General features: G+C 43.5%; 1 protein-coding gene across 2 annotated transcripts in view; it reads left to right on the top strand.

Moving 5' to 3' along the window:
• ARHGAP10 (Rho GTPase activating protein 10) overlaps window positions 1–27,870 on the top strand; it is a 358,558-nt gene that overhangs the window by 100,955 nt on the left and 229,733 nt on the right. For both annotated transcript variants that reach the window (XM_043902572.1, XM_043902573.1), the window contains exon 4: window positions 19,840–19,911. In XM_043902572.1, coding sequence (XP_043758507.1) covers window positions 19,840–19,911 — 72 coding nt within the window. The remainder of the gene's footprint in view (window positions 1–19,839; window positions 19,912–27,870) is intronic.

The raw sequence follows: 27,870 nt of genomic DNA on the forward strand, positions 1-27,870 counted from the left end.
CTCAGTTACTTTTCTGTTCAGCAGAAATTAGCAGTGTAAACCAATTGTACTTCAGTTTTTTAAAAGGTGATGAGTATTTCCTGAAGTCCTAAATTAATTGATGGTGCATCATAATACTTTGATATTTACAGTTAAGCCATTAAGATGTTAAAAAAATGTAATCTGTGTTTTGGAAGGCAAAGACTGGTGCCACATATTTTTTTAAAAGCTTTCTATCTCCTAAATAAATGTTAAAATATGTTTTGGGGCTTTAAGGGATAAAGATGTGAGCCTGGAAGCTCAGCCATCAGGAATACATGCTTCTCTGTTTTGAGGCACCAGCTGTGTATGGTCACATGCCTCGTGTGTCCCTCAGTGGGCCGGATACGTATATGTAGTTCGGCACACAGTCTGTGTCACGTGCCATCAACACAAAGGCGTAGCTGTGAGCCTTGACTGGTTAGTGCTGCATGGGGGAGATCGCCTGAAGTGTGCATCGTGGAAAGTTGTTGGGGAATTCGGGGAAGGCATATTAGAGACATTGTTTCTGGTCTGCCTTGATATGTTGGAGTTAGCCTGGGAAGGAAAGGTGGAAGTGAAGTCCCAGTTTCTTTTCTTTTAATATTGACTTACTTGGCTGGGCTGGGTCTCAGTTGTGGCGCACGGGATCTTTAGTTGCTGCTTGTGGGATCTAGTTCCCTGACCAAGGATTGAACCCGGGCACCCTGCATTGGGAGCGCAGAGTATTAGCCGTTGGACCACCAGGGAAATCCTCAGTTTCTTCCTTAAGGGAAAATGGATTGAATTTGGGGAAGAGAGAACTGTATTTGCATATCCTCCCTCCACCAACAGTCCAGCTCTGTAGCTGTTAAAATGAAGTGTTAGAAAGTGGAGAGAATGCCAGTCTGGAAGTCAGTGGTTCCCTCCATGCGTGAAAGTCAAATGTCTATGAACGGATGTGCCATGTCCTTGAAAAGGCCAATATTGCCCTTTTTCAGGACAGTGTTTCCAAGTGAGTAGTTTTTTCCTGATCATGGTGCCAGCTGTTGAGCTGGAGAGCCAAGTCCACAGGATGCCTGTGTCACTTACGCGCATGTCCCCCGAGGAAAGTCCAGTGTGGTGTTCCCCTGCCAGAATTCCGGACATGCTCTCCCTGGCGGGCCAGGACGTGCCGTACTTATCTGCACTGGGCAGCCGGCCAGGAATTTAGGAACGTTTAAAATAGTGCTGTCGTGTTGCTGATGTTCTTTTGAAAGCCCTTCATGCTGTATTTACTTCTCCGCGTGAGTCCTCTCATCCTGCCTTTTAAATTTTTGTCCATTGCTGAAAATTGGGGAGTTTTCAGTGATGCTGAGTATCTGGGATTTCTGGTACATCAGGGCAGTTGCATGAGGCTCAGAGGTGCAGGGAAGCTTGGGGGAGGTGGGCTTGCCTGGAGAGAGAAGCGAGAGCTTGCCCAATGGTGTCCAGATGTAGGCGGGCATCTTGTCCCTCAGTTGCATCCTTTTCCCCCTTGAGCTGTCTGTGTGTACACAGAATCTTCAGGCTTTTGAGATCTCTTCCTTCCTTCCTCTCTGTTTTTTCTTCTCCGTGTCTTTCCCCACCACGGATTTTACTCTTGTGAACACACTGGGCCAGGAAACACTTGCTGGGTGATGGACCCTGCGCTTACGTCTTGATAAAGCAAGCACTTGGTTGAGTGAAGGCTTTAGTTAATATTGGGTTGGCCAAAATGTTAGTTTGGGTTTTTCTGTACGCTCTTACAGACCCAGTGGACTTTTTGTCTAACCCAGCGGTTTGGATGCTTCCAGGCAAGGCATGATGGGTGTTTCCTCAACTCATTCTGATTTGCTTCACTCCTTTCTCATCTTTCTTACATCATTTCAAGAATCTTCCGGAAACATTTGGTTATGCGATTTCTGTATCTTTTGGGGATTTTGACACTGATTTTTGTTTCAAACTTTCTATGACAATTTTAAAGTTTCAAAAATGCTTCAAGGCGTGATTAAAATAGTATATGTTGGTTGTGGGTGTGTGTTAGTCACTCAGTCATGTCCAACTCTCTGTGACCCCATGGACTGCAGCCCGTCAGGCTCCCATGTCCATGGAATTTTCCAGGCAAGAATACTAGAGTGGGTTGCCATTGCCTTCTGCAGGAGATCTACCTGACCCAGAAATCAAACCTGGGTCTTCCGCGTTGCCGGCAGACTCTTTACTGATTGAGCCACTAGTGAAGGCCATATATGTTAACATGAACTAAGTATCTTTTACCACTGGGGAGAAATTTCCATGACATTCTGTCTTGAGTACCACTGTGGGTGGTGGTTCTCTAAGCTGGGTCCCTGGACCAGTAGCGGAACTGGGAACTTGCTGGAAATGCAGACTTTTGGGCGCCTCTCCAGACCTGTTGAATCAGGAACTCTGGGGTGGGACACATCAGGCTGTGTTTTAATAACCCCTCCAGGTTGTTGCGCAGCATTTCTCCATCTGCACCACTGGCCTAGGGTGCTCGTGAAATCCCCACTGGCCTTCCTAGTCTTGGAGCTAGATCTGCCTGAAAGTTTTTGCTGTTATTGAGTCTCTCACTTGTGTCCCACTCTTTGTGATCCTATGAACTGCAGCAGGCCAGGCTTCCCTGCCCTCCACTAGCTCCTGGAGTTTGCTCAAACTTATGTCCACTGAGTCGGTGATGCCATCCAACCATCTCATCCTCTGTCGCCCCCTTCTCCTCTTGTCTTTGATCTCTCCCAGCATCAGGGTCTTTTCCAGTGAGTTGGCTCTTCACATCAGGTGGCCAAAGTATTGGAGTTTTAGCATCAGTCCTTCCAGTGAATATTCAGGACTGATTTCCTTTAGGGTGGACTGGTTGGATCTCCTTGCAGTTCAAGGGACTCTCAAGAGTCTCCTCCAGCTCCACAGTCTGAAAGTTGGAGCCACCATGAATTGCTTTTTGGTGACTTTGTGTCTCTCAGGAGGTTAAAGTAGTCTTTACGACCCTAAGTTTTAACTTACCATCTCCAAAGTGTTTTGGACTAGATCTAGTTTATTTTAGTGGAACAGATTTCTGCTGTTGGAAATCTGATGTATTTACTTGTTTGCATCAGGTCTTAGCTGCAGCATGCGAGGTCTCTGTTCCGTCTTGTGGAATCTTTTGTTGAGGTGCATGGACTTTGTAGTGTGGGGCGGGGGCTTAGTTGCCCCTCAGCATGAGGATCTGGTCCCCTGACCAGGGATCTGACTCAAGTCTGCTGCAGTGCAAGGTGCATTCTTAGCCGCGGGACCACCAGGGAAGTCCCTCTGCTGTTGGGAATTAGTGTTCTTTAATGTGTGTTTAGTAATTGCTTCCGAATTCCTGTAAAGACATCACATGCCGTTAGAAAAACTATGCCTTTCATGTCATCTGTTTATATAGTATATCAAACCTAATTTAATTAGTTCTATTACAGATAAATGACACATTTTTATGCAGAATTCCCTTGGCAGGCACAATTCAGGTGGGAAAGAATCCACCTTCAACTTGTTTACAAAAACGTTTCTCAGTTTAGTGTAAAAGCTGTCAGTGCTCTATATTTATGAAGGATTTTTCTTCTAGAAATTGACCTTTACAACTTGACAACAGTGTTTTTCTGGGAAATCCACTATAATTCAGCCAGACGCAGATGTCATGGTGAAACTTGTTCTTCAGGAATGCACCTTTTGAGAGTTGGGTTTTTTTCTGACCTAGACTCCTATAGAGCCAGGGTCCCCAACCTCCAGATCTAATGCTGATGATCTGAGGTGGAGCTGATGTAATAATCAAAATAGAAACAAAATGCACAATAAACGTAATGCGCTTGAAACATTCTGAAACCATCTCTGCCACTCTCATCTGTGGAAAGATTGTCTTTCACACAGCGGATCCCTGGTGCCAAAAAGGTGGGGAACTGCTGCTGTCGAGGCTTCGGTCCGGACTCCCTGGAATCAGAATTCTGCTGTGAGTGCAGACGCCCTGGGCGGGTGGCCGGGGCTCCTTCCTGGCCCTCTCACGTGAGGCCTGGACTCCTGACTCAGTGTCCTCACCGTGGTGACTCACTATGTCATCTGTGGCCTTGCAGCCTTGTCATCGTCAGATGCTACTTCCCTCCTGAAACTTGTGGTTCCTGAATTTCAGCTGCTTGGGCTTCTCTTCTGCTTCTGAGGAATCGGCCAGCCCTTGTGATAAACCAGTTAGTACTGATGTCAAGGAGGAAAAAGCAGGCGTGGACCCTTCCACTTGCCCCCCGCCCCCCACATACACACACACACACTCGCTACACACATCCACCCCCAGCAGGACCAGAAGGTAACCAGCCTGCTCAGTCAGCCCTCTCATCCACACTCGTGGGAGTTAGTTCAGCTGAACCCACAGTTCCATGAGGGAAAGACTTTCATTCAGGTCCTGTCATGTAGTACTTCAGCAGTGTGGCTTTGGCTCCTAAAACAGAGATGAGGGAGAACTTAGGGAAACTTAGGTTTAGTCCCATCATTCCAAGAAAAGAAAGGAAACGGGAACTGGAAGAGGTGGGATGAATTGACTTGGGCTTCCTGGTGGCTCAGACGGTTAAGAATCTGCCTGCAACGCAGGAGACTTAGGTTCGATCCCTGGGTGAGAAAGATTCCCCTGGAGAAGGGAATGGCAACCCACTCCAGTATTCTTACCTGGAGAGTTGCGTGGAATGATTTGACTTATATCACAAAGTAAGTTGGTGACAGAGATGCAAAGAGAATCTTTATCCTACTTCTGGTAGCCCAATGACAGTATTCCTTGCCTTTAGCTCTTCATAAGATTTAATACCCCCTCCTCCACCTTTGAATATGAGTCAGATGTATGTGTATTCTTACAGCTGCTGCCCCCACCCACCCCCGCCCAGGCAGCAGTCAGGAAGAAACGTGAATTTGGTTATTAATTGGCCTATTTGGACAATAGTAACCTCTTACTATTTCAGTCAACAGACCACTTAAGGACCACTGAAGGAAGAAATATAAATTCTGCTGGTGGTTGGAACACCATTGAGGCCTTCTGGGTGGGTCAGGGAAGTGCCAGTATGATTACCTAAAGATTGGGTGCCATCATTTTGAAAGAAAATCCCAGTTACCATAGTGGAACATTCCTTAAAGAAATGATTCTTGAGACTCTTGATGGCACAAAAGGAAAAAAAATGTATGGGGAGAACCAGATATTGGTGACTGAGCTGAAAATTGATTGAGAAGAGTTGGACTCTGAAGAAGCTTTAGAAATATCTGTGATATATTTTGCCTATTGTTTTAAAAATGTACGTACGCCCAAGAAGGGAACATGAGGGTCTTCCCTGTGGTTCAGTGGTTAAGACTTCTATGTAGAAGGTGCGGGTTCAATCCCTGATCAGGCAACTAAGATCCCATATGCTTCACGGCCAAAAAAACAAAAACATAAGACAGAAGCAATATTACAACAAACTGAATAAAGACTTTAAAAAGGGGCAACATCAAAAAAATCTTAAAAGATGTATGATAAAAATATATCTGACTCCCAAAGATCATTTTCAGTAAATATAGAAGTTCTTAGAGTTGATAGTGAATGATGTTACTAGCAGCATCTCTTTAATAGTATAGAAAATATGGAGTATCTTAGTTTTAGTGGCTTGTTAGATTTAGTGAAACACAGTAGTACCGAGGTGGTGGGGACTGTTAGAGGCCCAGGGGAGAAGCACTGGAAAGTGTGGTGGAAGGAATCTGGAATTGGAGACAGTGGCGGACTTGATCTCCCGTTGCAGCAAGTGGAATCCACCCCTGGGCCTCATTGCTGCGAGGTTCCACCGCTGCCTCAGCGTGAAGACCACGGTTCCCACGTCTGCCCTCCAGTCTGTGCATGAGCAGAGCAGAGGTACTAAAGCAGGCTCATTCCCGGAGACTGGAGTCCTCCAGCAGGCAGCCACGGCTCGAGGAGTCCCTGATGGTCTAGTTGAACTTTTTCTAGAACTGCACTGCAGTCTGACATGCGTCCACCCCACGTTCCTTCCTTCCTCATCTCCTTTCCCTGGGGCCAGATGTTCATGGATATCTGATGACTTCCAGCCTTCCCTGGCTCCTTCCCCCCTTTCTCTCATAGACATTTCCCATAAAAATATCTTTTATTTCTAATCCTGTCTTGGTGTCTGCTTTTTAGAGGACCTGGTCTAACATAGACACCGACTGTTCTGAAGGAGAGAGAATGTGTCCATGTGTTGCACGAAGAGGCGCCCCTTCCAGGACCTGAGAATAGGCTCTTGTCAAACACTCAGAAGTGAATTATTCGAGACACCCGTACTGGCAAAGCAAGAGACTTTATTGGCAAGGGGCACCCGGGTGGAGAGCAGCAGCAGCAAGGAACCCAGGGGGATGGCTCTGCCATGTGGCTCCCAGTCTTGGGTTTTATAGTGATGAGGTTAGTTTCAGAGTTGTCTCTGGTCAATCATTCTGACTCAGGGTCCTTCCTGGTGCTGCGTGCATCACTCAGGCAAGATGGGTTCCAGAGAGGTGGATTCTAGGAGGACATATGGACTGGCGTCTCCTGTGTCCTTTTTACCTTCCCCGAACTCTTCCAGTTGGTGGTGGCTTGTTAGTTCCATGTTCCTTACCAGGAACTCCTGTCGTAAAATAATTCATGCAGATGGTCACTATGGGGCTTGGCCAGGGTGGGCGGTTTCAGGCAGTGCTTCCCTTAACACATGTAGGAAATTCAACTTGGGCAATCCTGGCGACTTTATCACCAGCAGCAGGAAATGTTGCATTGATCCAGAAAGGCTGTTCTTTATATTAATTTTGTGAGAGAATCCCGCTTCATAAAACAAATATGTTTGAATGCCATTATGAGCTGGGCAGAGTTCTAGCACCTGAGGATACAGAGAGAAGCTGGGCCCTATTCCAGGATGAGGGGCTTCGCTCTTGGCTGCGCAGCAGAGCATGAATTATCAAGGGCCCTGCTGCCCCGGCCCTTCCTCTTCCCTCTTGGACACTCAGGGAGCCCAGGCCTCACAGAAGGGGTGGACAGCTCAGCTCTTCATCATTGGTCAAAAGTGTAGATGTGCTTTTCTGAATAGTTCTCCTTTCTACCTATGTCTCTCTCTCATATTTTCTTAATTCAGCAATTTATTATCTCCTTGTTCATGATGTGCCATTTCTAGCTATGCCACTGAGTTATACTATTTACCTCAGAAATTAACATTTTCTTATTTACACTTTAAAAAAAATCCCTCTAATTTTCTCTAGATACTTTTACAGCTTTCTGACAGGTTTAACTCTCATTCCTGTGGCATTTTATTCCTTCTCATGATGTTCTGCCCAAGTATTTGTTTTGTCTAAAAAGTAGAAGCCAGGTTTTCATTGTCCCTCAGGCCCAGAGGGAATGAGGCTCAAGGTTAAATACCCACACATCCTTATTTGGTTGTGCTCAGTGGCTAAGTGTGTCTGACCCTTTGAGACCCGGTGGGCTACCGCCCGCTAGGCTCCTCTATCCGTGGAATTTTCCAGGCAGGGATACTGGAGCCGGTTGCCATTTCTTCCTCCAGGGGATCTTCCAGACCTAGGGATTGAACACGCGTCTCCTGTGTATACTGCTTTGCAGGCGAATTTTTTACTGCTCTGCCACCGGGGTAGCCCCTTATTAGGTAAAACCCAATAGCTTTTGTTTGAAGATTCTTGATTTTTCCTAAGTATAAAAAGCAAACAAAAATAAACACTAAAAAGCCTTTCCTGATGGGGTCTGTTTGGCTTAAATAATCTGAATAAATCTGAATAAAATTGGTACTTTTATTTTGATGAATGCCCTTCAGAATTGATGCTTCCCTCCTCCCAACCCCAAGCGGTCCTCAAACACTAAGATATTTGTTTTTAGAAAATAGGCATTAAGTGCATCTTAAAATTTTGTCATAAAATGACCCAACTTCTTTCTTGAGAGCAAAAGTGAAAGTTGCTCAGTTGTGTCCAACTCTTTGTGATCCCATGGACCATGCAGTCCATGGAATTCTCTAGGCAAGAATACTGGAGTGGGTAGCCTTTCCCTTCTCCAGGGAATCTTCCCAACCCAGGGATTGAACCCAGGTCTCCCCCGTTGCAGGCAGATTCTGTACTAACTGAGCTATCAGGGAAGCCCTTTTCGAGGGTGAGGTGGCCAAACATCAGGGCCGCTGACTCAGAGCAGAAGTGGTCAGACCTTGAGCTCAAACCCTCTAGCTTTGTTAGGTTTCAAGCTGTTTAGAATTAGGACTGAAAGTTGAAGAACTTTTATTCTTGAATTGTCTGAATAAAAGCACAAGCGTGGTAACTAAAGTCATGCATTTGGAATATATATCAATATTTTACAAATTATGGTTCCTAGGCTTTTAAGTGAAATTGCCATGGTCTGAAAGAGTCAGACATTGAAGGAACCATTTCATATTAATTGGCTTCTCATTTTCAGGTGCAAACCCTGCAGAATTAATGTGCAGATCCTCTGCACCTATGTCCCAATTAGAGCTTATTTTACAGGTCTATTAAAATGCTCTCTAATTCTTAGCTGCTGGGTTTGAGCTATTACCACTATAAAATTTAATTTCATATTTTTCCATTAATTCTTTTTTCTGACCAGGAGGGATTAACTTAGCTTGTACTGTGCTTAGAAATAACATAACATCCAAGGATTTATTTATTTTGAAGTTAAAATTGCTTCTAGCATGATATCCTCTTCCTCTTTTTACTTAATAGTATTAAGTAGGCAGAGAGCAAGTAATGTCCTTCTGTATAGTTGAGAATACACAGGCAACAAAAGAAAATTGTTTTTCCTGTGGTCTAAAAACAGAACTAGTTAGGTCAGAGCCTAAGTGAAGAAATGTTGGCCTCGTATTTATCTCTGTGGCAGGACTCTCTTAGCAAAACCAGCTGTGAAACTTCGTCATTTTTTGCCAACATTAGAGCCTTTAAAAAAAAAAAAAAGAGGACTTTAGTGTTCATTTAAATTTTCCCTTTAAGACTTGATCCTTGATTGATAGGGGGAAGGTATAGCACAGGGAGAGACTGGCTGGAGGGAGAAAGAGGTCACAAAGGAGCATGTGGATGGGGAGTAATCTAATTAACTAAAAGTGAATTGGTTTAATAGAAGAAAAATCTTGTTTAGGAATATGGAGAAGGATAGCACTGAAAGCAGTCTGACAAGATGGTTTTAAGGTTCTGAACTTCAAAAAATTAGTCTAGATTCTCACCTTCGTGGTCTAGCTTTTCAGAACAGAAAGGAAGTTGATTATTTATTTATTTGGCTGCATTGGGTCTTAGCTGTGGCCCATGGGGTCTTCACTGCATCACGAGGGGTCTTTTGTTGCAGCACTTGGACTCCTGAGTAGTTGTGGTGTGCAGCCCTTAGTTGCTGCCTGGCCTGTGGGATCTTAGCTCTCTTAGTTCCCTGACCAGGGTTCGAACCCACATCCCCTGCATTGCAAGGTGACTTTTTATCCACTGGACCACCAGAAGGGGAGTTTATTAAAGAACAGCAGTAACTTGCAGTATCTTTTTGGGAACTGGGAATGATGCCAGGGGTTGTACCACGGAGCTGGGCTTGAAGACTTCCGCTGTTGCAACCAGGCGTGTAAACAATATGCGTGCACCAGCAAAACCACTGCCCCTGGTGGCTGTTGGTGGAACTGCCGCACACGGGACAGGAGTTGCTCCCACCACCAGGACTTGGCTTTTCAAGTACTGTTGTTGCTCACATGCTCAGCCGTGTCCGACTCTTTGCGACCCCATGGACTGTAGCCGCCAGGCTCCTCTGTCCATGGGATTCTCCAGGCAAGAATACTGGATCAGGTTGCCATTTCTTCCTTCAGGGGATCTTCCCAACCCAGGGGTCATACTAGTTTCCAAATCAAATTCTTGAGTGGGGGTCACAGACTAGTGGAACTCTGGACAGGTGCCAGGACCTCATGCAAGACAGGAGGGGAAGCAAGTGTCTGTCATTTTCAGCCTTTATAGTGGAAGATGGGTTTTGTCCTATTTGGGAGGAGAGTTTCTTAAACATGGGAAGGGGGTTTCAAGCATCCAGTGGCCAAAAAGGACAGATAGCCACTACCTTTAATGTTTATTCCTGATGGTAATGCAGTACCATTTTCCCATGAAAAGATTAAACGAGACATTTTTGGACAACTTGAACTTACATACTTTTAAGTATGCATGTGTGTGTCTGCCAGATAATTAATCAGATGTGTATTATCATGATTTAGTTGATAAAATGTGTGTTTGTATTTAAAAATTAAATTACCAGTGTATACTTTAGGAATATTTCCCATATTTCATGAAGACGTTATTCCAGCTCTTGACACCTTTGCCATTAATGTAATTATTATGATGCATTCTAAATTTTTTAGCACAGCTCTCCTTGTGGCCACATCAGTCTGAGTTCTTTGAGATACAGACCTCTTTAAAATGTCTTTCTGATGCTTTCACTGGAAATTTTATCTCAAGCTATAAGTACCACCTAATAGCACATTTGGACAGTCTCACTTAAAAAAAATATTCCTGAGATGTATTTTCATGGCTTTCTGTTTTTAAAAATTTACTTTATTGAGGTGTAGGTGATTTACAATGTTGCATTAATTTCTGTTTTATGACTTTCTTAATGTAATCACTTAGCTTATTCTTCTAGAGTGGTTTTTATGAAATTACTGAACTTCTCCTGAATGATAAATAAATCTCTTCAATTTCTTAGCATCCCCTTGTGTTTCTAAGTCAAACCTGTTCGTGATCTCTAAGCAGCTAAAACTAGGGGTGTTCAGGGCTGTTTTAGGCTAAGATTCTTGAAACAATTCTTTGTTCATCAGAACATTGGAAAGTGCATTCCTTCAGGAGACTAAGAATTCTTATGTAGGGCTAAGTCTCTTTTTTCCTGAGGGGAAGTTTGAGAAACACAGTCCTTATGTTCAGATATGTATGAGAGTTACTTGACACCTTTCCTCAAGGTTCTGTTCAAGGAGAAATGGTATGTCTTTGCCGGAAGGTTTCTCTGCCGCTGTTCTTGACACCGGAGTTGGAAAGTCGAGTTTTTGCTTCAGTCTAATGAAATGGAAGTCTCTGGAAGGTCATGGGAGAAAAATAGTGGAAATTCTCCCTTGTTCTCAGATTATGCATTCCTCTGGGGTCAAGAACACTTGGAATCCAGGCTTAAAATAACGAGAGCCATGGGGAATGGTCATAATTCCTTCTGTTTCATTAGACTCAGTCTGTCCTTGTTAGAGTTGAGTGATTGATTAGGAAGGCAGGGCGTAGTGAGTCTACTGGCTGATTCATTGTTTGACCTGGACTGAGACTTAAAAAAAAACTACTAAAGATATCCTGGGATGCAGTTCTGCCTTCGTTGCCTTTTTACTCAATATGGGTTTCTGGTCGTAAACCCTGTTCTCTTTAGAATGTACGTCAGCACTTCGCCTTGAGAAGGGATAGTTAGGGAGTTTGGGATGGATATATACATGTAAATGTATACATGTAAAATGCTACATGTAAAATGGATAACCAACAAGGACCTACTGTTCAGAACATGAAGCTACATGTGAATGGATACATGTAAAATGGATAACCAACAAGGACCTACTGTTCAGAACATGAAGGTCTGCTCAGTGTTATGTGGCAGCCCAGATGGGAAGGGAGTTTGGGGGAGGATGGATGCATGTGTATGTATGGCTGAGTCCCTTTGCTGTTTGCCTGAGGCTATCCCAACATTGTTAATTGGCTATACTCCAATAGAAAATAAAAAGTTAAAAAAAAAATGAGCTTCACCTTTGGTGTCACACGTGAGGGAAATTTAAAGCAGTGGCAGTGATTCTTCCCCAGTAGAGCCTGATCTCTTCAGATCAGCTAGTATTTTCAGGAGAGTCTCAGCTCTGGCTTAAACTGCAGAGGCAGGTAAAGATACCACCCTATCGTTCCTTTTTTCTTTTTTTAAAAGTATTTATTTATTTGGCTGTGCTTACTGAGTCTTAGTTGCAACACAGGGGTCTTTAGTCATGGCATGTGCACTGTTAGCTGTGGCTATAGGATCTTCTTGTCTGACCAGATATTGAGTCCCGGCTCCCACCCTGCACCACCCTGCACTCCCGAGCCCAGACGCTCAGCCTGGACCACCAGGGAAATCCCTCGTTCCTTTCCTTTTTAGACATTTAAGCTCTCAGATCCAAATGGCTTACAAAAAGGGATTTCAGGCTTAACTAGTGAGAAAAAATTTAATCCTCCACACTGTTACCTAATAATTTGGTTCTTCTCCTTTGGATTGTGGTGTTCTGATGGAGTCTGTGGTTTGCCGTCATAACACAACATTGAGATGTAGTGTGCGCGTCTGCGTCTTGCAACTCATGCGGAATCCCAGGTGACAGAGATGGGTAGGACCTCAGAGGTCTCCTCGGTGGTGGTGTCTTAGGACACGGGACATCTTGCTTCACTGAGTACTTGTTGATGGGGTAGTAGCTGTCACACTACCTTCTTGGGTCCATCGTAGTTTGTGTTGAGTTCCTCTTGGGGGCGAGCCCAAATCTGCCCTATGGCTTTCCCTCGTTAGACCAGGTTTTGTCCTCATCAAACATATCAAAATGATTTTTCCTTCTCATATTGTACCCTTTCAAATATCTGAACACAGCTTACATCTTGTTCCCTCAAAATGTTCTTTTTCTCCCTAATCACATTAAACACTGTTTTCTTTTTTGTAAACCCTGTTCTTCTAAACATTTTTAGCTTTCTCATCTCAGATTCCTACTATGCATCCGTTAGAGAATGTCTCTCTCTTTTTTTAAAAAATTAATTTATTTTTTAATTGAAGGATAAGTGCTTTACAGAATTTTGTTGTTTTCTGTTAAACCTCAACATGAATCAGCCATAGGTATACATACATCCCCTCCCTTTTGAACCTCCGTCCCATCCCCCTCCCCATGCCACCCTTGTAGGTTGATACAGAGCCCCGGTTTGAGTTTTCTGAGACATGCAGCAAATTCCCATTGGCTATCTATTTTACGAGAATGTCTCTCTTCAAACGTGGTGAACCTGCTGTTGAGATAGCTTCTGATCTTATAAGACACAGTTGAATGATTATCTTATTTGGATTTGAACAATATATGTAGCCTACATGTATGTTCATTATCTTCTAGGGCACTTTATGACAACTTCAGTTCATGCTGAGCTTTTAGTTCACTCAAACTTTTAGGAGCCACAGCCCCTGTTAAAGTCCACTATTAAATTTACATGAGCTGTTGTTAAGACACCTTTTACACTTGAGCATTTGGCTTTCAAGATTGCCTGGTAGGTTGCTTATCTCAGGCAAATACTGCGGCCCCACTTTTGAGTCCTTTTCAACTTGAGAGCTTCTTGAGCTGTGATTTCCTTATCCAAAATTCAACCTTCCCTCCCAACTTTGGTGCCCTGCAAATATGACAAATGGATATTTAAAAAAATATATGATCAGATAAGAGTAAGAACACCTTATGCTCAAGGTGATTCTCTGAGGCAGCGTTGAGTCAGCCGGGGTCCATGGGCCCAGCACAACTTGCCTCTTGTTTTGTAAATGAAATTTTGTCAGATCACAGCTACACTCATTCATTAGTATACTATATATGGGTGTGTTTGTACTGCATGGGGCAGAGTTGAGTAGTTGCATCTGAGGTTGCACAGCTCAAAACCTGGATTATTTATTACCTGGCCTTCTATAGAAAGAGTTGTCTGACCCTTGCTGTAAGATGAGACCAACTGATTTATTAACATGCTTTATGTTCATGTAGATACATTCTGTTTCTAAGCAAGACCATCTCAAACTCTTTCCATGGCTCATTAGTAAGGCTAATGCCATTTTTTGTGTGTCTGGTTCAAGTCATTTTATGGGAAAAATGCAGTTTTATATACATGGTTATAAAATCACATTCTAAATTTGCTTTCTCTGTTTTTAAATTATCTGATTGATTTTTAATATTTTAGGATTTGAAAACTCTTCTCCATACTATTACTTCAGCGGTTTCTTTCAAATTTGGAAATTTCCCCATCAGGAATTGCCTTAGAGTTTTAGGCGCAGTCCCTGGAATTGGTATACGTTTATCTCTAGGGAAGAAGACTTGCTTTGGCATTAGAAAACTTCCATAACATTTATTACTCGCAAATATTATGTAGTATTTTTGTGACATGATAGAAGGAATAGAGAGATTTCATGGAGTCTCTATTTTTAGAAAAAGAAGAAAACCATCTTTGTTATTCAACCCACATTGCCTTACTCCGAAACATTTAGCAGCTACTTTAGGATTTTTGTCTTTGAATAGAATTGTTCAGTTCAGAAGTTACATAATCAGGCTTTTTTTTTTTTTTTTTTTTTTTAAAGTTTGTTTATTTTTGGCTTTGCTGGGTCTTTGCTGCTGTTTGTGGGCTTCTCTGGTTGTGGTCAGAGGCTCCGCTTCATTGTGGTGCGGTGGCTTCTCTTCTTGCAGAGCACAGGCTCTTGGAGCGTGGGCTTCAGTTGTTGCATCTCGAAGGCTCTAGAGCACAGGCTTAGTTGCTCCATGGCGTGTAGAATCTTCCTGGACCAGGGATCAAACCTTTGTCCCTTGCATCGGTAGGTGGATTCTTAACCACTGCACCCCCAGGGAAGTTCAGACTTTATTAAAGAAGGAAAATGATAGTGGAGTTTAAAAAATTTTAATCAAAACACTTTTATCAAAGAATTGGTTATAGTGATGCCTGTCGTAACTACTGTTTCTTTTATTTTGGAAATACGCTTGTTGACCTGCCAGCAGTCAGGTGGAAACCCCTTATATATTTTGTCTGCACTAGTGCTAGCCCTTGGAAATTAGACAGATATTGCATCACATTCTCTCAGCGAAGGACAGATATAAAATTGCTCATGTGGAATCTTTGTGGCATGGTCCTTTTGTGAAGGACAGTGCTTACTTCACAGAGTGTGGGGTTTCAGGGTTCTGATTTTAAAGGGTCTTCACGTAGCTACGTCATTGTTGCCACATTTAGTATCGACTCAGCATCTGGTGGCTGTCAGACCTCTGGAGCCCGTCAGACCTCTCCAGCCTCCTCCCCTGATTTCTGATTTCTTCAGGGGCTTTAGTGACGCTGAATTGCTGGTGGTTCCATGCTTAGAATCACTGGTTTCCCCTCTTTCTTTTACTCTTATCCTTTGACCGGAGAACTCCCATGCTTGTTTCAGGCTCAGTTCTGTATTATCCCTTCAGGACGTCCTCTGTCACCTAAGCACGTGTTCTGGGACCTCACCCACACTGCACACACTGCATTATATCATCTTATGCTGATGGGCTCTCAGAAATATTTTTACTAGGATGAACCCAACTGCTCACCTTCTTCATGCCTCACTAGAGACAGTCTCACAAGGCCCAGTGGAGGTCCCATACACTCCGACTTACTTCTCAGCCAGGAAGCCCTGTCCCCACTGTTTGTAATGTTTCTTTCTTTCATGCTCCTCTTTATTCACACTTTTCTCTGCAGCCCAGATCTTGATAACTGACCTTGCCTTGTATGGGAAAGAATAACTCTCTGGTAGCAAATCCCTCAGCTTCTGTTCATGAAATCTACACACCCATTTGTTTGAGCTATTGCTTGCTCCTTGCATCCTGTCTCCAACCCCACTGGAGACTTTGGACCATCTTTTCTGGATTCTTAACAGGGGAACAGAGGTGTGCTTTCATCTTTTTTATTCACTTCTTTGGCTGTGCCACGTCCTAGTTGTAGCACATGGGGCCTTCGCTCTTCATTGTGACATGCAGGATCTAGTTCCCTGACCAGAAATTGAACCCAGGCCTTCTGCTTTGGGAGTTCAGCGTCTTAACCTCTGCACCACCGGAGAAGCCCCTGCTTTCATCTTTAAAATGTTGATCTTACTAAGAAAACAAACAAACATGCCTTTACTTTGTGTCATGTTCCCTTTCAGCCATCCTCCTCTCTCATCTCTGTGCTTCGTGGCCATCCTTGTGAAGAAGGGGTGTTCCCACAGATGTCCTCGATTTTTAATTATAAACCAGCTCCAGTCTGGCCTTTCCTCTCTCCTTGCCTTGGGTATTGCTAAGACCTTGTTCCTTGTTTAATTTCTCTGTGGCTCACACAGTTAAAACCCTGTCTTCATCATCAGTGCCCCAGTAGCTTCTTTCCAGTGTCCGTTGTCATCTCCTCCTATTTGTCCCTTTCTAAGCATCCTAAGTGCCTAGTCTGAGACCTCTTGTTTCAATCCCCTACCACATCCTGCTTCAGTTCTGTGGCTTCCAATACCACTTACGTGTAAACGACTCTTTCCAGATGTATGTTTTTGATCTAGATGTCTTTCCTGGGCTTTGGACCAATGTCTCTGGCAGCCTCTTTTACTCTTTGATTGTCTCTCAGCATCTCCAATGTGACATAACCCTGTAGTGCTTCCTCCCAATTGCCTTTCCTCAGAAGTTTCCTATTTAAATAAATGAATGAATAATATTGTCCATTCAGTTGCTCATGGCAGAAATCTGAGAGTCATCCTGGAAACCCCTACCTTTTCCGTGTTCAGTCCATCACCAGTTACTTTAATTCTGCCTGTAAATATCTCTGCAGTCTATCTACTTCTCTCTGGTTTTGTTGTCACTGCCTTCAAGCCATCATCATCTCTTGTCTGTGTTGTTCTGAAAGCTTTGTAACAAATCTTTCTCCTTCCAGTTTTCCTCACCTCTAATCTCTCTTTCTCAGAGAGCCAGAACGAACTGGAATCTGGTGATGAAGACTTCGCTTTCCAATGCTGGTGTTGTGGGTTCGACCGCTTGTTGAGGAGCTAAGATCTCACAAGCCTTGTGGCCAAAAAACCTAAACATGAAACAGAAGCAATATCGTAAAAAATTCAATAAAGACTTTAAAAGTGGTCCATATTAAAAAGAAAAACAAAACTTAAATCGGAGTCATCTCTGAAAGACCATTGTAATAATTCCGAGATTAAGGCCCTTTAAGTGGGTTTCTGTTACTCCCCAGATAAAATAACCCTTTCCCTGGACCCACAGGCACTGCTTGTTCTGGTCCCCCGCCTTCTCTCATCTCTCTATTCTCTTGCTTGCTCACTGTGCTTCAGCCTCACTGGACTTTTGCCATTTCCTGTAATCCTCGCCTCAGTCCTTTGCCTCTGCTGGCTTCAGGCTGCAGTTCCAACCTTGTTCTTTGCACCACTAATTCTGTCTCATCATTCAGAGCTCAAGCTTAAATATCACTTCTTTGAGGAAGCCCTCCCAGAGCTCATTTCTCCCTCTATCTCCTCTAATAGATTTGTCAAGCCTAGCCCTACTTTTCTCTGTTAGAAGGAGTGACTGGAGTTCCTTCTGCACATTTGCTCATGTGTTCGTGTGTCCCCTGTCTGTCTCCCCAAGCAGACAGTAAGATCCACTAGGGCAGGGGCTGCGCCTGGGCCATGTTGTTCACGGTTGTGTCTTCAGTACGCGGTACTTGGCACTGAGTGCTCGGCACACGCGTGTCCCATGAGGTGGTTACTGACAGGGCAGCTTGGGATGGGCAGTGCCCGCTTGGAACTTGCGTTGCACTACTGTATGGTAGTTAAGGCTAGGCTAGGCTCATGCTTGCTTGATTTTGCTTCCTTGTTCCTCTGTGAACTTGAGCAGTTATGAGCCCCTGTGATCCCAGCATGGAATTCTGGGCTGACTTCTTTCTTGAGTTGATCAAACCTCCAAGGATGATGTATCATATCTGGGTTTATGCAGGACCACTAGTAGGTTAGGTCCAGATGTGAAAGCCTAGGAGATGGTATTTGTGCTAAGAGAAGTGAGCCTTAAATTATTTTGAGATGGGACTTCCCTGATGGTCCAGTGGAAGTCCATTCCATGCTCCCATGCTGGGTCTGGGGTTTGATCCCTGGTCAGGGAACTAGACCCCAACTAAGAGTTCATGTGGTACAATTAAGAACCAGCTCAGCCAAATAAGTAAGTGAATGAGGGAATGATTTTTGAGACATTGTATGTCGGTTGAATCACCTTGAAAATGTACGGCAGAGCCTCTGATCTGCTTTCCCAGTGGACTTGGGGCCTTCCGTATTGGTTAGTGCCCTCAGGGTTCCTGGCACGACCTGCCCTGTCCCTGTTCTGCTTTTTGGTTTGGTCTTGTTGCGGGTCACATGGCCTACAGTGTGGACAGGATGAGATTATCGTGTTCTGAAGATGATTCCTTTCCCTTGACTTGTGATTGCTCTTAATTCTGTCTGTTGCCTCAACTCTTCAACACCTAATTAACAAATTGTCAGGGTGGGAGTGAGTGGAACCCAGTGGCTGGCCTGGGGAAGAGAGTTCAAGCAAGCTCTGGGCATCTTGAGTGTGGACAAGGTCATTTTTTTGAGGATTTTCCAGGGGGCTTCCCTAGTGGCTCAGACGGTAAAAAAAACCCACCTGCAATGCAGAAGATCTGGGTTCAATCCCTGGGTCAGGAAGATCCCCCAGAGGAGGGAATGGCAACCCACTCCAGTATTCTTGTCTTTCTTTCTTTTTTTTTTTTTATTCTTGTCTTTCTTGATTCCATATTTAAGTAATGTGTAGATTCTGGATGAATGGTCCCTGGGAGAGACCCTTACATAATGAAACAATGCAAAGGAGCCTAGGGGATTAAATGAAGATTGCTTTCGTATTCTAAGTCACTTATTTTTTTCTGTAATCTTAAATTTGGATTTCTGGGGACCTTTTTTTTGTAAAAAGAGGGGTGGTACATTGTTGTAAAGTGTCTTGAGGTTCTACTGAGATTCTATTCTGGACCTGTTTGAAATGGTGAGAACACTAGTCACCAGCATATTGTGGTTAAGTACATTCTCCTTAGGTAAATATTCCCTTGTGCATTTTCAGCATTGTTGTAGATTTTTTAAAATTTTTATTGAAATTTAAAAAACTGAAATATGGTTTATGTACAGTGATATTATATTTACAGGTGTATAATATAGTAATTTACAATTTTAAGGTTAAATTTCCTTTATAGTTATTAGAAAGTAGACTGTATTCCCCCATTTTATATAACATATCCTTACAGCTTATTTTAAACCTAATAGTTTGTACCTTTTAATTCTCTACCCTTTTGTTGCCCCTACCCTTTTACCTTGCCCCACTGGAAACTACTGGTTTGTTCTTTATATCTGTGAGTCTGCTGCTTTTTTGTTTTATTCACTAGTTTATTGTCTTTTTTGATTCCACATATAACTGTTGTGTAGATTCTGTATTAAAATGACAAGCCCCAAATCAGCCAGTATAAGAACGAGTGAGGTTGTGGGTGGCATTTGTGTGTGGTTCCTGTCACGGTGACCTTGCCAACTCCTCTAATATTTGGACGACTGACTGTCCTGAGCTCCAAGTGACTCTGTTTTGCTGGCACAGCCTAAATCCTTATGAGAAATTTTCAGTGATGAAGGGCAGTCTGAGTACATTTAAACTTGTAGCCACAAACCTAGCCCTCTGTGTAATGTAGTCTGATCACTAATAAAAGAACGTCATTGACTTTTAAATTTCTGAGCAGAAGGATTAAAAAAAAAAGCAACAAACCCTCAAACAGAAGTGTTCTGTTAATGAATGTGATAGACCCCTTTGTTGTTTGAAGCCAACCCTCTTGCTGTGTCTCTGAAGAAAGGGCTGTGTTGGGGTTGGGTTGCACATTTCCCTGGCGCTTTGCCCCACCTCCTCTTCCCTGAAAATATTTATGGAGATCTGGTGTGTTAATAAATTTAGCAGTGATTTAATGGCCGCATTGGCAGGGTGAGATAAAGCTGTTCAGTGTGCTGTTCGTTTTGCTTCTGGGCGGGGTGGAAGAGGGGAATGGAAAGCTCACTTTTTCCCTTTTGGAAACCTAATGCTCTGCTCTTTTGTTATCGCTCTTGTTCTCCAGGCATTAAGTGTCACCGAAACCCTGATTAAACCCTTGGAAAAATTCAGAAAAGAGCAACTCGGAGCTGTCAAGGTCGGTGTCTAATCTGAGCACACTTGTAAACAGCCAGCGTAGAGACCTCTGCCACTGGAGCACACGCTCACTTCACACTTAACAGCCCGGAAGGGGCTGTTGGAGACCAATGTCTGTTGTTTCATGTGTCAAATGTGTTGTATCCCCTTTGGGGGAATCTGAAAGTGGAAACAAAGCAAAAACACCGGGACTGGACGGTAAAACCTCTCGTACTCGTCTTTGGCTACACCTTCTCGTATAGAGTTTTAAAAATATCTTTCACCAAACAGCACATTTACCCTGTGCCAAGCATCTTATCTCCGTCAAGAGGGCACTGATTTCCGTGTCCGCCTCAGTTGGGTGTCAGAGTGTAGCATCATACGAGATGAAGGTTATAAGTGCTGCTACACCGGCATGCCGCTGAAACTAGAGAGTACCCGGTTACTGTGCTATACTTGCTTCCGTTTAATGCACGTTTCTCACACTTCTGTTACGTGCTCGTGTTGTTACGGGTGCTGGGGACTTAAAAGTGAGCGAACCACAGACTCAGCTTTCAGAAGCTCTGAGATGTAGCCAGGATTTCTGGGGGTCCTGCTGCAACTTTGCCACTGGGAGCCTGGGATGTATTAAGCAGCTTGCGAGGTTTGTGAACTGAGCTTTGAAATTAGTTCAGAGAAATAATGTCCATCAGCCTTTCCTGAAGGTTGTGCATGTACTTGAGGGAGGAAAAAGTAGCATCTAAGTGTTGTTGAGCATTTTTGGCTTGGCCCAAGGAGAAGGGAATGAAAATATCAGTTTTAAGTAGAAAAGAGAGTTTTTATGTTTGTATTGTTTTTTTCAAAACCTCATACCTTGGGGATGTGAGGTTTTTGTTTTTTTTTTTTACCCTTCGTAAACTATTAAAATCCTTTTCTGTAAATAAACATTGTGGTCTCCATGGCTATAGCTATACAAATGGGCCCAGAAAGGGCCAGCTTTTTATGGACTCAGTTCTTCAAGTGACCTGTTAATATATTAGACACTTCTTTTCAGCATAGTTTTCGGTGAAGGGCTGTGTGTTCAGTGGAGGTCAGTGGGGATGCCCCCGACTCCTCATCCTAGGATTGTTTGCTGAGCTGCGTGAAGCTGCTGACTTGTAGCAGGACTTTGGGGGTCTGGCTTCACATTTCTGTCCTTGGGCAAGTAATTGGCTTTAGTTTCTTATGTAAAATGACAGGCCAGGGATCTGACTGCTCTGCTTTGCACTTTAATGATTCTGTTTTCTCCAGTCTTCTTAGGCTATTTTAAAGCTTGAATACCTTGGTACTTTCTCTTTGAACATTTCATTGGGAGGCACTGAATGTAAACGTTGGGTGGTGGTGGACAGATATTATATTATGGAAATGAAACATGGATGTGACTTTATTAATAAATGTATTTCCTATTCATTTACTGATCAGGTTTTTAGAAATTTCTAGCCTCAGATTTTCTCTTGATTCCTTCTCCTCCACAAACCTGCCCAGCTTCGCATGCTGTGTGGTTGACCCTTGAACAGCTCAGGTGTGGACTGTGTGGGTCTACGTGGATATTTTTCACCAGTAAATACTACTACAGGATCTGCAGTTGGTCGAATCTGCGAATGTAGAACCTTGTACACTGAGGACCGACTGACTGTAAGTTACACTCGGGATTTCGGCTGTTCCCGTGCTGATGCCCTGACCTCCGCGTTGTTCAAGGCTCAGCTGTATAGTCTGCAAGCAGTTTGCAAAAATAAATGGCCATATTAAAAGGTTTAATTATTTTAACGCCTTTAGTCTATGTTTTGAGCTATTTAGTGGCCAAAATCTACCCTGAAGTCCCATTTCTTTCTTTCTTTCTTGTGTTCCTGGCTTAAAGTTCATGAAGGGTGTACCCTACACTCTTGTTCAGTACAGTGTGTGTGTTGACTGTCATACCTCGAGGAGGCCCCATCATTGTGAGTCACAGGGAGTAGCCTTTTTTCTTTTTTTTTTTTGCTGGCAGTTTTGCTTATTATAGTAAAAAGAGAAAGATAACTTTCTAGGTTATATAGTGACATATATACATCTGTCTTTTTTATTAGGTTGTTAAATCTTTAAGAGAAAAGACTATGCTTGTTTATTTTCTGTTTCCACTTCCCCCCATCTATTTTCTATGAAGTGATGGGGCCAGATGCAGTGATCTTTGTTTTCTGAATGTTGAGTTTTAAGCCAGCTTTTTTTCTCTCCTCATTCACCCTCATCAAGAGATTCTTTAGTTTCTTTTCATGTTCTGCCATTAGAGTCGTATCATCTGCATATCTGAGGTTGTTGATATTTCTCCCAGCAATCTTGATTCCAGCTTGGGATTCATCCAGTCCGGCATTTCGCACAATATACTCTGTATATAAGTTAAGTAGGTAGTGTAACAATATTACAGTCTTAATGTATTCCTTTCCCAATTTTGAACCAGGCCGTTGTTCCATGACTGGTTCTAAACGTTGCTTCTTTTTTTTTTTTTAAAGGTTGCTTCTTAACCTGCAAGGTTTCTTAGGAGGCAAGTAAGGTGGTGTGGTATTCCCATCTCTTTAAGCATTTTCCTCAGTTTGTTTGATCCACACAGTCAAAGACTTTCACCTAGTCAATGAAGCAGAAGTAGATTTTTTTTTTTTAATTCCCTTGCTTTTTCTATGATCCAGCAGATGTTGGCAATTTGATCTCTGGTTCCTCTGCCTTTTCTAAATCCAGCTTGTACATCTGGAAGTTCCCAGTTCATGCTCTGTTGAAGCCTAGCTTGAAGGATTTTGAGCATTACCTTGCTAGCATGTGAAATGAACTAAGATCGTGGCATCCGGTCCAATCAGTTCGTGGCAAATAGATGGGGAAAAAGTGGAAACAGTGGCAAATTTTATTTTCTTGGACTCCAAAATCACTGTAGATGGTGACTGCAGCCATGAAATTAAAAGATGCTTGCTCCATGCAAGGAAAGCGATGACAACCCTGGTACCCATATTAAAAAGCAGAGACATCACTTACCGACCATAGTCAAAGCTGTGGTTTTCCCAGTAGTCATGTATGGATGTGAAAGTTGGACCCTAAAGAAGCCTGGGTGCTGAAGAATGGATGCTTTTGAATTGTGGTGTTTGAGGAGACTTTTGAGAGTCCCTTGGACAGCAAGGAGCTCAAACCAGTTAATCCTAAAGGAAATCAACTGTGAATATTCATTTGAAGGACTGATGTTGAAACTCCAATACTTTGGCCACCTGATCCGAAGACCTGACTCGGTGGAAAAGACCTTAATGCTGGGAAAGAAAGAGGATAAGAGGAGAAGGAGAGGATGGGATGGTTGGATGGCATTACCAACTCAATGAACATGAATCTGAGCAAGCTCGCAGAGACAGTGAAGGACAGGGAAGCCTGGTATGCTGCAGTTCATGGAGTTGCAGAGTTGGATACAACTTAGCGACTGAACCACAATAATTTCTTTGTTTTCTACCAACCTCCACTCTGACTGACTTTAAGTTATCTAATAAATAAACCAATTCTACCCTTAATTCTTGGCTTCCCAGGTGGCTCAGTGGTAAAGAATCCGCCCACCAATGCAGGAGATGCAGGAGACATGGGTTCAATCCCTGGGTCGGGAAGATCCTCTGGAGGAGGAAATGACAGCCCACTCCAGTATTCTTGCCTGGGAAATCCCATGGACAGTGGAGCCTGGCGAGCTAGTCCATGGGGTCGCAAAAGGTCAGACACGAATGAGCGACTGACACTTTCACTTTCACCCTTTATTTTAGAAGAACCAGAAAAGGGTTTATAGTCTGGATATTTGATTTTCTCCATCTGTGCTTCCTAAACACCAATCAAGAACAATCACATGTTCTTGTTCCACTGGTTTGTTTACTTACTTGGGATACTTAAAAAATAACTGTATTCTCTAAGCATGAAGATCTTTTAGAAAGGACCGTGAAACTGTTTTCATGTGGGGGAGAAAAAAACAGAAGTCTTTAAAAGCTGACCACAGAAGAAGTTTTTGGATATCCTTGTCAAAATGTTCATCTTCTGCTCCCTATCTGCAAAGGTTACTGCCCTTTGACTTTATACGGAAACTTTTTCAGTTCCCTGTACTTCTATTTCCAGTTTCCCGAATCCCAATGACATGGGAACTTGTGGTTGTAATGTAATCGAAACTGCCAGGTGGCTTTTATGAATAGAATCTTTTAGGAGTTACTGGATCTTTCTTTTCTGCTGTTTTCGCTTCTATTTGGATATGTTCTCCATCAGCCATGTCTGTTTGGTTTGAGCTTCAACTTCCATCCTGTAGGTTCTGCCACTTTTTCTCCTGTGCTTGCCAGGTTCTTACCTCTGTGTAGAGACCCAATTCCCACTGCAGAGCACAGGTGGGTCTGTGCTGTGTCCCAGCGATTCGGAGTTTTCCTGTTGGCTTCCCTCAGCTTTGCGTCCTCTGAAACTCTTCTGCGTTCCCTAGAAGCTTGCCACTTATTCCCAAGTGTCTGCATACACTTTGTCGGTAACCATTGCTCATTGACTGTTGGTTTATCCACAGGAAACTAATACAGGTGCCAGAGAGCATCAGAGTCAAGTGTGTTGTGTACAAACTCCAAGAAGTACTGGAACTTGCTAAGGGTTGCAGTGGGGCAGTATCAGTTGGGAGAACTTAAAGTTGCTCTTTTTCTGAAAGTGGCGGCATGCCAGTATCAAATGGATACAGCAAAATGCTATGGATAGTTTATAGAGCCTGTTCAAACTCTGGGGCTTCCTGGTGGCTCAGCTTGTGAAGAATCTGCCTGCCAATGCAGAAGACCCGCGTTCGATCCCTGGGTCAGAAAGATCCCCTGGAGAAGGAAATGGCGACCTACCCCAGTATTCTTTCCTGGAGAATCCCAAGGACAGACGAGCCTGGTGGGCTACAGTCCATGGGGTCACAAAGAGACAGGCTTGACTGAAATGACTAAGCACGCAAAATGTCCTGTTTTATTCAATAGAATAAAAAGATTAACTGCAAGAGTTAATGTAAGAGTAAATGTTTATATCATAAATTAAAACTTAGCAGCCCAGCCATTACCAGACTCTCACCTCTTTTCAAGGCTGTGTTTAGTGAATAAATGTTGAATAGAAATTGACTTCCTGAGATTCTGTAAATGACTGCAAAATACAGGTAAAAAAGCAAGTCTGAATAATTTCTCAATTATGTTTGATAGAGCATAAAAAGTGTGACTTAATCACATTTCTTTTATTTTAGTATTACAATAATAAAACCACTTATCAGGCCTATTGTATGGCACAGTATGAGATATATGGTAAGTACATCTGGGGTATACATTAAGTTCCTTACTTACGAACCTTTAAGTTGGAAACTTTCAAAGATGTGACCATGCGTTCTGTCAGCATGAGGCATGAGTGAACTTGCAGCCTGCCCTCATCTCCTACTGCTGACGATCCTTCAACTCCACCGTCTCCCACCTCCTCTGTCTCCTCTGGTGCTAACGCTTCCTGCCTGTTCACTCCATGCCAGCCCCTGTATGCCAGCCAGGGTGATGTACTACTGCGCTTTTCAAGATACTGTACTGTAAGATTAAAACTGTTTTCTTTATTTCTGTGTTTGTTTGCTATATACTTTTTTGCGAAAAGTATTACAAACCTGTTACAGTACAGTACTATTTAGCTGATTGTGTTAGTTGGGTATCTAGGCTAACTTGGTTGGACTTAGGGACAAATTGGACTTAGGAGCATGTTCTTGGATCTCAGCTCATTTGTGTGTAGGGGACTTACTCTACAACTGTGAATTAAAACACTGTCTAGTCTTTAAGAAATCAGCGAGTCTGTGGGGAAGATGTTAAAAAAAACAAACCAATAAACACACACTGTGGAAAGTGCCCTCGGGCTTTCCTGGAGGCTCAGTGGTGGGGAGTCTGCCTGCCAGTGTAGGAGATGTGGGTTTTGATTCCTGATCCAGAAGGATCCCACGTGCCTTGGAGCAACCAAGCCCATGGGCCACCAGGACTGAGCCTGTGTTCTGGAGCCCGGGAGCCAGAACTGCAGAAGCCTGAGCGCTCTCGAGCCCACGGCTCCACGGCAAGAGAAGCCACCACAAGGAGAAGCCTGTGCGCCACAGCTGGAGGGTAGCCCCCGCTCTGGACAACTGGAGGAAAGCCCGTGCAGCAGAGAAGACCCAGAACAGCCAAATATAAATAAATGTTAATAAATGAAAAAAAAGTGCTCCAACAAGAGAAAGCATCGGTGCTCTGTGTGGTGGCCTATCATCTCAGTTTTGGACCCGATTGTCCCTCTTTTTGAATTGTATTTCTGCCCCTTAAGTATCTCTGGGATTTGGGGCAAGTTACTTAAGGCCTCTAAGCCTCAGTTTCCCAGTCTTTAAAATGGGGCTCATCTCACCTGTCCCCGAAGGTTATCATAAGGCGTCGGTGCATTTGATGACATATTTCTGGGGTTTAGCGCAGGGCCTGGCATAGACACAGTTGCAGTTCTTTTATGATCCCCTTTGTGACTTGCTTTGTGTCGGCTTGCTAACAACTGCCTAGGTTTTACTCCACTCTTTGCCTGCCAGGTTCAAGTGCTGTGGCTTGTGGCCCTCCTGGTCAGACAGTGCTCAGGTGATGGGTTGGTGACTTGGGAGCGAGTGCTGAGGAGCCAGCAGGGGCAGTTTTTCAGTGGCGGTGCCTCTGCAGCCAGAGGCTTCCACCTTCCTGTGTCCTCTGGCCAGTGTTCCCTGGGCATCTACCAGGTGCGGGGATAAAGGCTGACTTCTCAGCGCTTTGGAGAGGCTGAAAGGGCTTAAAGACGGGAGAGGGTGTGGGTTGGATAGGGCAAATGGACTGTCGAGGAGAGGTGACATTGGTGCAGGAGTTGGGGGAAGGGGCTGTTTCCCCTTGGAGAAGTCAAGGAGCGCTTCGTGGAAGAGGTGGCATTTCACCGGGGTTGTGAGTTGTTGGTGGACCAGCGGGGACGAGCGGGGATCTCAGAACTCGGGTTGGCCTGCATATGCAGGAAGAAGTGCTCCTGCCAAGCGTGTTACATGTGCTGCGAGTTTCATTTCTTGTAAGTGTGGGCATTGCCGTCGTGCTGAGTCGCTTCAGTCGAGTCCGACTCTGTGATCCCGTGGACTGTAACCTGCCATGTTCCTCTGTTCTTGGGATTTTCCAAGACTACTGGAGTGGGTCGTTCCCTCTGCCAGGGGATCTTCTCAACCCAGGGACTGAACCCAGGTCTCCTGCTCTGCAGGTGGACTCTTTACCATCTGAACCCACCAGGGAAGCCCACGTGTGGGTATTACCCCCACATTTTATTTAAATAAAAAGAGAGTTGGAATCTCTAAGAACGTATTTAAGCTCCTGTCTAGACTAATTGGGCCTTACTATTTGCTGTTCATAGTCTGAAAATAAAAGTCTTTTCATTTCCTCATCCTAGAAAATTTGTAAAATACCAAAAATATGTAGAAAGAAAAGTTACCTGGTAATTTAAAAATTTCCCCTTCTTCTAAGACGAAACAAAATATTCTAGTAAATGTGGATAGTTTACAAGTGTTTTCAAACTTCTGTGAATTTTCTGTATTCTTTACTAATTTTTCTGTGGAAGGGTAATGTATGCTTTGAGCAAAAAATTGCTTCATAAAGAATATTTTATGTGTTAGGAATGTTTACTCCCTTTCTTCCATATTAATTGTGTCTTTTCCTTGCCAATTGTTGGCCCTTTGCCTTATTTATTGTATAGTTTTGATATCTAGAAGTTCTTTTTTCTGTTTCTCATTTCCTCACAAATTCCTCTCTGTTCTGAGAGCTGATGAAAATGCTGTTTTTTGGTTTCATTTTTTACTTGTGACTCTTTCAGTCCATCTGGAATTAATTTTGATTTGAGACATGGTTCTCTTTTTATTTCCAACTACTTAACCAGTTATACCACACCATTAGTTGAATAATAGTTTTTACTCCATGATTTGTTATGACACCGTTAAATATATGTACTATGT

The sequence above is a fragment of the Cervus elaphus genome, chromosome 5, assembly GCF_910594005.1.
Source record: "Cervus elaphus chromosome 5, mCerEla1.1, whole genome shotgun sequence".
NCBI classification, from domain to species: domain Eukaryota; kingdom Metazoa; phylum Chordata; class Mammalia; order Artiodactyla; family Cervidae; genus Cervus; species Cervus elaphus.